This window comes from Pongo abelii, chromosome 19 (assembly GCF_028885655.2).
Source record: "Pongo abelii isolate AG06213 chromosome 19, NHGRI_mPonAbe1-v2.0_pri, whole genome shotgun sequence".
Taxonomy (NCBI): domain Eukaryota; kingdom Metazoa; phylum Chordata; class Mammalia; order Primates; family Hominidae; genus Pongo; species Pongo abelii.
In genome coordinates, this window is record NC_072004.2 from 4,759,217 (window position 1) to 4,768,294 (window position 9,078).

General features: G+C 54.1%; 1 protein-coding gene across 2 annotated transcripts; it reads left to right on the forward strand.

Moving 5' to 3' along the window:
* Positions 1-13: 13 nt before the first annotated feature.
* On the forward strand, positions 14-6,999 carry ENO3 (enolase 3). 2 transcript variants are annotated; one of them, XM_003778719.5, is made up of 12 exons: positions 14-557; positions 1,792-1,878; positions 2,780-2,875; positions 3,036-3,094; positions 3,257-3,326; positions 3,698-3,831; positions 5,064-5,286; positions 5,396-5,593; positions 5,821-6,022; positions 6,443-6,551; positions 6,701-6,759; positions 6,848-6,999. In XM_003778719.5, exons 1-12 carry the CDS (start codon positions 533-535, stop codon positions 6,915-6,917), a joined length of 1,332 nt encoding a protein of 443 aa, XP_003778767.3. In that variant the 5' UTR covers positions 14-532; the 3' UTR covers positions 6,918-6,999. The 2 variants fall into 2 exon arrangements, with proteins under 2 accessions (XP_003778767.3, XP_024090247.2); XM_024234479.3 differs by lacking the exon at positions 14-557 and adding an exon at positions 1,013-1,146.
* Positions 7,000-9,078: the final 2,079 nt, after the last annotated feature.

The window sequence follows — 9,078 nt, forward strand, 5'->3', positions numbered from 1 at the left end:
GGGGAGCAGGGGTGGGGAGAGGGCGGCGGGGGTGAGTCACCGGGCGCGGGCTGTCCCGGCGCCGGCGGGAAGGGCCTCCGAGTCCGGCCGAAGCGCCCTGTGACCCCCGCCGGTCGGCTGGTATGGCTGCAGAGGAGCTCGGGGCAGACCCCGCACTGGCCCCAGAGCCGGCAAAGTGGAGATCTCTACCGAGAGCAGAGACCCACCTCCCCGCAGTGCTACAAGCGGGGCGCCGGAAGAGCCCCAGGCGTGCGGAAGCTCACAAAAGGCCACCCGTCCTCGGTCCATTCATTTTTGTTCACTGTTGATTCAACCCCATTCATTGATGGGCTGGGGCCTTGCGCTGAGCGCCCACAGTCGATGGGGAAAGGGGCTCTGACCGACCGTCCCCACGCCGGGCGACAAGTGCTGTCCCAGCGTTATCAGTCGGGCGCCGCGCCAGCCCTGAGGGCCCGTCTCAATTCGTCTCCTGTCCCCTAACTCATCCCCGCGCTGGCTGGCCTGGACAGGGTAGGATGGGGCGGCGCCGAGAATGGCCGTTGTGAGAACCCTAAGAGGTGAGACCCTCTCGCCTTCTGGGGTGGGGGGGTTCAATTTTAGACCTCAGAGCTTGCCCAGAAGTCCCGTCCCTTCCCCCACTGAGGACAGAGGCCCGCCCAGCGATCTGAGCATGTGTGGACGTCAATCCTGCAGCCCCTCTTCCAGGCCCCCTCCCCAGCCTTGCAGGGCTCAGGTTACCCCTGGCCTTTCCTAAAGGTCACTCAATCCTCTTGACGTTTGCAAAAGGGGAATGTAATTCTGGGGTGGGGGGAGACCCCTCTTCTGAAGTCCCTCCCCAGCTCCTCCCAAAGGGTGGAATTAAAACAGGGACTGTTATTGGGGGACAGAAAGAAAGCGGGGGATAGTAGTTGACCTTTGGTAAGGGGGCAGGTGCCCAGGGCCAGAGGCTTCTGCTTTAGGCTGTAGTGGGCACTTGGCTGCCAGCCCAGTGCGAAGGGGGGAGGATGGAGAGAGAGAGAGGCGGGGCTGGCTGGGGACCGAGTGGCTCAGGGATAAATGCGCAGCCTGAGAGGGGGTGAGCTGACACTGTCCCAGCTGCCACCTAGACTCGGAGCTCCATCCAAACCTCCAGCAAAGACATCCCAGGTCGGGTGAATCTTCCATCCCCGGGGGTGGAGGTAGTAAAGGGTGCGCATGGGGTTGGCTTGGAGGAAGTGGGGGACATTTCTGCTTTTTTTCCTCCTGGGACTGGAGATGCTTGAAAAAGCTGGGGGAAGGGGCGGCTGGAGCAAGCAGATGGGACAAACTCTGGGAACACCGAAGGATCTAGGGAAAGGTGGCTGTGAGGAGGGGCAGCAGGGATGGATAGAAAAGGCAGCTAGAGTTGGAACCTGATAGGGAATTGGGGGCCCAAGAAGATTGCAGAGCAGGAAAATGAGAACCAGAATGGATTTGAAGGCCACCAGCCATGGAGAACAGACTGCTCGACCAGAGGAGTGGAAGGAGAAGGCCTAAGTGGAGGCTTGGGGGAGGTGGGGGCTTGGTGAGTGGTGGCATCCCAGGAGCTATAGATGAGAGGCCCCTGGATTCTTAGGATGGGAGGGTGGAATAAGAGCTGTTCTGAGTGGGGGAGGGGGCTGCGCCTGCCTCTTTGGTCTGTGACCTTTTTGTAGGGTATTTTTAGCTCCAGCACCTGCCTTCTTGGAGTGGGGAAGACTCTTAAAGGGCAAGGGATTTCTGGTTCCTTAAGAGATCAACTGTCTACACTCACTCACACCTCCTGTCCTGCAGCCATGGCCATGCAGAAAATCTTTGCCCGGGAAATCTTGGACTCCAGGGGCAACCCCACAGTGGAGGTGGACCTGCACACAGCCAAGGGTAACACAAGGCCCATTGGATAGGCTCGCCTCAGAAGACCCCAACTCTTTGGCCTTTGCCCCCCAATTCTGTGCCATATCCTCTCCTTTCTCTCAGGTTCCCTTTCCCAGACTTCTTCCCAAGCCCCCTTCTTCCAACATGGAACCAGAGCTGGAAGCTGGGAGAAGCAGGAGTCTGTCTCTGCACTGCCTCCCGTCCCTGAGCTCGGAGAGGACACCTCAGCCCTTTGAGGGGTAGAGAGACTCCCTGTGAGGTCCTTTTTTTTTTTTTTTTTTTTTTGAGATGGAGTCTCGCTCTGTGGCCCGGGCTGGAGTGCAGTGGTGCAATCTCAGCTCACTGCAACCTCTGCCTCCAGGGTTTAAGTGATTCTTGTGCCTCAGCCTCCCAAGTAGCTGGGATTACAGGCCTGTGCCATCACGTCCAGCTACTTTTTTTTTTTTTTTTTTTTGAGATGGAGTCTCGCTCTGTTGCCCAGGCTGCAGTGCAGTGGCGTGATCTCGGCTCACTGCAAGCTCCACCTCCCGGGTTCACTCCGTTCTCCTGCCTCAGCCTCCCTAGTAGCTGGGACTACAGGCGCCCGCCACCACGCCCGGCTAATTTTTTGTATTTTTAGTAGAGATGGGGTTTCACGACGTTAGCCAGGATTGTCTCGATCTCCTGACCTCATGATCCGCCTGCCTTGGCCTCCCAAAGTGCTGGGATTACAGGCGTGAGCCACCGCGCCTGGCCTCAGCTAAATTTTGTATTTTTAGCAGAGACGGTTTCACCATGATAGCCAGGCTGGTCTTGAACTCCTGACCTCAAGTGATCCACCTGCCTAGGCCTCCCAAAGTGCTGGGATTATAGGCGTGGGCCACCTCGCCCAGCCATCCCTGCGATCTCCCAATTCCTCCTGTCCCAGGCCGATTCCGAGCAGCTGTGCCCAGTGGGGCTTCCACGGGTATCTATGAAGCTCTGGAACTAAGAGATGGGGACAAAGGCCGCTACCTGGGGAAAGGTGAGGAGACACTGGTGCAGAAGGAGCCTGTGTGGGTGGCTTTAGGACATGGGTGCATAATGGGTAAAGGACTGGAACCCCCAAAGCTCTTGAGGAGCTGGGGTCCACAGAAAGAGGCCCAGTTGATTGAGATCCAAACCTCGTCCTCTGGCCTGTCTAGGAGTCATGAAGGCTGTGGAGCACATCAACAAGACTCTGGGCCCTGCTCTGCTGCAAAAGGCAAGTGGGGAAGCCTGCTCCCTGCAGCCTCCTCCCCATGCCCCTGCTCCCTCACCCCAGACAGGCCTCTCCCCAAACATTTTCACTTATCCTTCCCCTGCATATGCCCTGACTTCTGAGAAATCTGACCTCTGCTCTCCCTTCTCAAACTCACCCTTCCAGAAACTAAGTGTTGTGGATCAAGAAAAAGTTGACAAATTTATGATTGAGCTGGATGGGACCGAGAATAAGTGTGAGTGAAGGGCTAGCGGTGGGGAAGGGATGAGGTGTGGGAGAGATGGCAGGAGGCCATAGGGGTGAGGCCTGATGGGTTATTTCTGGGTCCCCCATTTTGGGTCACACCGCAGCTGGATGGATTTGTGTTCATTCCACAGGCATTTCCTATGCCTGCCTTCTGCCAGGCCTAGGCCGGGCTGTGGACACAGATATGCAGCTGACACATTCCCCCGGGGTGGGGGTTCCCAGGGCTACTCAGGCTGTTGGGGAGAGATCTGTTAACCAATTCTTCATGCTCAGTGGTTTGGAGCTCTGGTGTCTTCCTGGAGTAGCCACCCCAAACCCTGCAGAAGCTCTCATCCTTTCTTCCCGCTTGCCTCCTTCCAGCCAAGTTTGGGGCCAATGCCATCCTGGGCGTGTCCTTGGCCGTGTGTAAGGCGGGAGCAGCTGAGAAGGGGGTCCCCCTGTACCGTCACATCGCAGATCTCGCTGGGAACCCTGACCTCATACTCCCAGTGCCAGTGAGTGCAGCTACCCGCCCCCTCCTAGATCTCGCCTGGACGGAGCCAGCCCGGCCCAGCCAGGGTTGCCCCCCTGGAAAATCCACCTTTCAGACCAGCTCCTAAGAAGCAGTTTCCTGAAATTGAATCTCTCCTGCTGTGGTCCCGCCCCTCCCTCTTTTCCACAATCCAAACCTTCCCTGAAGCCTCTATGTGCTTCCTTCCCTGCCATATAACCCAGTTCCTTCCCATTCCAATCCTAGGCTCGATAACTCCAGCCTCGTTCCAACCCCGCACCCTACACCCAAATCATATTGAGAGTTTCTTTGAGGCAAAGATCTTGGCATTTCTTTGTATCTTTTTGAGTCCTTCTTAAACCAGTGCCCTCTTGATGAATGGAAACTCTTCGAATTTAATCTCAATAATAATGTTACCATTTCTTGTTACTTACTGGGAGGATTGCATAAGAGCATGGTCTCTAGAGATAGATTGCTGGGTTTGAATCCTGGCTCTGCCTGTTATTAATTGTATGATTTTAGGCACGTTCTTTAACTGCTGTCTCGGTTTCCCCATCTGTAAAATGGGGGGTAATAACGATACCAATGAATAGAGGTGTTTTGAGAATGAAATGGGTTAATACATGTAAAGTACTTAGTGCGTGGCATGTAGTAAATGCTATGTAAAAGTGTTAGCTATTGTATACTAGGCACATGCTAAGAACTTTACATTCAATTTCTCTAATTTTCTGCAAAAGATCCTACAGGGAAGTAGGTGCTATCCCCATTTTATAGAAATGAGGAAAGAGAGGCTGGGCGTGGTGGCTCACGCCTGTAATCCCAGCACTTTGGGAGGCTGAGGCGGGCAGATCACGAGGTCAAGAGTTCGAGACCAGCCTGACCAACATGGTGAAACCCCGTCTCTACTAAAAATACAAAAATGTAGCCAGGCACGGTGGCGCCTGCCTATAGTCCCAGCTACTGGGGAGGCTAAGGCAGGAGAATCACTTGAATCCGGGAGGCGGAGGTTGTGCCATTGCACTCCAGCCTGGTGACAAAGCGAGACTCCGTCTCAAAAAAAAAAAAAAGAAAAGAAAGAAAGATATGAGGAAAGAGGCTCTTGAGCAAAATTACTCATCCTAGACCACTGAGCTATTAAGTAGGAAAGCCAGGTTTCCACCCCAACACCCCCCACCCCCGTCCCTTCTTGAGCCCTCATGCCCTGGCCCAGGTCCAGACGTCCTCTCCCCATCTCAGGCCTTCAATGTGATCAACGGGGGCTCCCATGCTGGAAACAAGCTGGCCATGCAGGAGTTCATGATTCTGCCTGTGGGAGCCAGCTCCTTCAAGGAAGCCATGCGCATTGGTGCTGAGGTCTACCACCACCTCAAGGGGGTCATCAAGGCCAAGTATGGGAAGGATGCCACCAATGTGGGTGATGAAGGCGGCTTCGCACCCAACATCCTGGAGAATAATGAGGGTCAGTGCTGAGCACCCTGGGGGGCAGACCCCCTGGATCTCCACATGGGCAGGGGAGGCTGCAGACAAGGGGCACTGGAGTCTCAGGTCCTTTCTTGGTCCTCCCCCAGCCCTGGAGCTGCTGAAGACGGCCATCCAGGCAGCTGGTTACCCAGACAAGGTGGTGATCGGCATGGATGTGGCAGCATCTGAGTTCTATCGCAATGGGAAGTATGATCTTGACTTCAAGTCGCCCGATGATCCTGCACGGCACATCACTGGGGAGAAGCTTGGAGAGCTGTATAAGAGCTTTATCAAGAACTATCCTGGTGAGGCACTCAGGTGTCCCTGTGTTCCTGCCCGAATCCCGTGCAGCTGCCTAATATACTGATTTCAGTGACCTGCTTTGCCATCGGCTTGGATCCTTCCAATCCTTAGCCCCATTGAAATCCCCATTTAAGCTCTTCTGCCCTGTCACCCCTCCATGAGGCTCCTTTTGACCTCTAGCCCTGTCTCTGCTCTGTCTCTGCCCTGTCTCTGCTCCAAACCCCACCAGTGGTCTCCATCGAGGACCCCTTTGACCAGGATGACTGGGCCACTTGGACCTCCTTCCTCTCGGGGGTGAACATCCAGATTGTGGGGGATGACTTGACAGTCACCAACCCCAAGAGGATTGCCCAGGCCGTTGAGAAGAAGGCCTGCAACTGTCTGCTGCTGAAGGTCAACCAGATCGGCTCAGTGACCGAATCGATCCAGGCGTGAGTGCCTCCTGACCCTGAGGCTCACCATAGCCTCCCTCTGCCCCAGCTCTGCCCACTCTAGCTAGTCTCACCCACCAACTCCAAGCTTACCTTTCCCTGGCACCTGACCTACCCACACCTTGATCTCAAGGCTTTGACTAATCCTTGGCCTGACTCCAAGAGCTTTGCCCCCATGGCCCTGTCATGACCCCCCACCCCCAGCCCACACCATACCTCTCTCAGATTCCGCTGTTCTCACTAGCATCTCAAGAGCCCGAAATCAAGATAAGTCTTTTCCTCTCCTACTTCCCAAAGAACTTAGTCACTGCCCTCTGCAGAGTGCTTGCTACCCAAAAGAGAAGGAAGAGGCCCCACCCAACCCCTGCTTTCCCACTGAGGAGGTTCTAGAAGGCCACATCAAATGTCCTCTCCACTCAGGTGCAAACTGGCTCAGTCTAATGGCTGGGGGGTGATGGTGAGCCACCGCTCTGGGGAGACTGAGGACACATTCATTGCTGACCTTGTGGTGGGGCTCTGCACAGGACAGGTATTTGCAGCTTCTCTCTACTGAGTGTCTCACCAAGTTTTCTTGGGGTCCCTGGCCTCCTGCCCTTGAGGTTAATGCTCCCTTGGGGCCAGGTCCAACTCCTCCTCTCCAGTCTCACCTAACCCTCCAAATCCTTCTTCCCTCATCAGATCAAGACTGGCGCCCCCTGCCGCTCGGAGCGTCTGGCCAAATACAACCAACTCATGAGGTACAGTGGGAACAGTGGGCCTGGGCATTGGGGTGCTGGAGGCTGTTAGGTTGGAAGTTCAGCGGCCCTGACCTTGCCTGCATTCTAGGATCGAGGAGGCTCTTGGGGACAAGGCAATCTTTGCTGGACGCAAGTTCCGTAACCCGAAGGCCAAGTGAGAAGCTGGAGGCTCCAGGACTCCACTGGACAGACCCAGGTCTTCCAGACCTGCTTCCTGAAATAAACACTGGTGCCAACCAAGACAGCTGTGTGCTTCTTTGTGGGAGCTAGGGGATGCTGGTTTCTGGGCTGAGCTGGGAAAGACAGGAGGTGGAGAGATGGGGGCAGGGAGGGGAGGCAAATAGATGTGTAACCTGCTAGGACAAAGAGGAGGTGAGGGACTCAGAGAGGAAGCTGGGTGGTTCTAGAACAACACAGGTGTTCACATTTCCAAAGGAGGTAGGGGAAGCAGATGCTATATGGTAAAATGAAGCTGCAGAGTTGCCAATGGAGCCAGGCATGGCGCTCGCCTGTAGTCCCAGATACCTGGGAGGCTGAGTTGAGAGGATCGCTTGAGCCCAGGAGGTTGAGGTTGCAGTACACTATGTTCGTACCACTGCACTCCAGCCTGGGCTGCAGAGCAAGACCTTGTCTCAAAGCAACAACAACAAAAAAAACGAAAACAAACAAAAAAACTAAATAAAGAGTTTGAGAGAGAATAAGAAACCAGCTTTAGGAGAGGGGAGCAGGGTGGGGACTGGGGTCCTGCCACCACCATGCAGGGGAAGCTGGCTGTGAAGTAAATGGTCTGCAGAGGATGCTAGAGTGAGGCTGCAGTCCTAGGGAGGGCTTTGTGAAGATGAGAGTGATAATGACAGTGGCTGCCTCTCCTATAGAACTTACAGGATCTTGGCAGGGCACAGTGGCTCATGCCTGTAATCCCAGCACTTTGGGAGGCCGAGGCGGGCGGATTACCTGAGGTCGAAAGTTCGAGACCAGCCTGACCAACATGGAGACACCCCATCTCTACTAAAAAATACAAAAATTAGCCAGGCGTGGTGGCGCATGCTTGTAATCCCAGTTACTCGGAAGCTGAGGCAGAAGAATAGCTTGAACTCGGGAGGCGGAGGTTGCAGTGAGCCGAGATTGTGCCATTGCACTCCAGCCTGGGCAACAAGAGCAAAACTCTGTCTCAAAAAAAAAAAAAAGAACTTACAGGATCTGAAACTGTTCTAAATATTTGACATATATTGCCCTGTGCAATTGTTCAAACAGCTCTGTCAGATAGCTGCCATAATTATCCTTATTTTGTAGGTGAGGAAACCCGAGGCACAAAAGGTTAAATGCCTTACCCAAGGTAACGGTTGGCAGCTGGCAGGACTAGGATCCAAAGCCAAGGTATTTGACTCCAGCGATTATACTCTTGTGTATTTATTTTGAGCCAGCTTCTTGATCTGTCACCCAGGCAGGAGTGCAGTGATGCAATCATAGTTCACTGTAGCCTCAAACTCCTGGGCTCAAGCAATCCTCTTGCCTCAGCCTGCACAGTAGCTGGGACTACAGGTGCACACCACCAGGCATGGCTAATTTTTAAATTTTGTATATTTTATTTTCTTTTTGTAGAGAAGGTTTGTGGCCTAGACTGATCTCAAACTCCTGGAGTCAAGCGATTCTCCTGCCTTGGCCTCCCAAAGTGCTGGGATCGCAGGTGTGAGCCACTGTGCGCCCAGCCAATTTTTTAATTTTGTAGAGAGAAAGTCTCACTATGTTGCCCAGGCTGATCTTGACCTCCTGGCCTCAAGTGATCCTCCAGCCTTGGCCTCCTAAAATGCTGGGATTACAGGTGTGAGCCACTGTGCCCAGCCCCTGATTGCACTCTTAAAATACAGCATCTTATAAAACCCTCTGGGCTGGGCACAGTGGCTCACTCTTGCAATCCCAGCACTTTGGGAGGCTGAGGCGGACGGATCACCTGAGGTTGGGAGTTAGAGACCAGCCTGGCCAATATGGTGAAACCCCATCTCTATTAAACATACCAAAAATTACCCGGGTGTGGTGACACATGCCTGTAATCCCAGCTACTCAGGAGGCTAAGGCAAGAGAATCGCTTGAACCCTGGAGGCAGAGGTTGCAGTGAGCCGAGATCACACCACTGCACTCCAGCCTGGGCAACAGAGAAAGACTCTGTCTCACAACAAACAAAAAACCTCTAATAGTTCCAGCTGGCCATCTTTAACCTACACAAACAGCAATTTTATGCTGTTCAACTGAAAATTATTCCCCTTCTTCTCTACCAGTGGTTCCAGGACCCACCTTTCTGTGTATAAACAAACCAGGACA

Coding starts and splice junctions, on each gene's coding strand:
- ENO3 (XM_003778719.5), top strand. CDS start 533: ATGGCCGTTGTGAGAACCCTAAGAG. Junction 2,876..3,035: donor AGGCCGCTACCTGGGGAAAG/GTGAGGAGACAC, acceptor TGGCCTGTCTAG/GAGTCATGAAGGCTGTGGAG. Junction 5,287..5,395: donor CATCCTGGAGAATAATGAGG/GTCAGTGCTGAG, acceptor GTCCTCCCCCAG/CCCTGGAGCTGCTGAAGACG.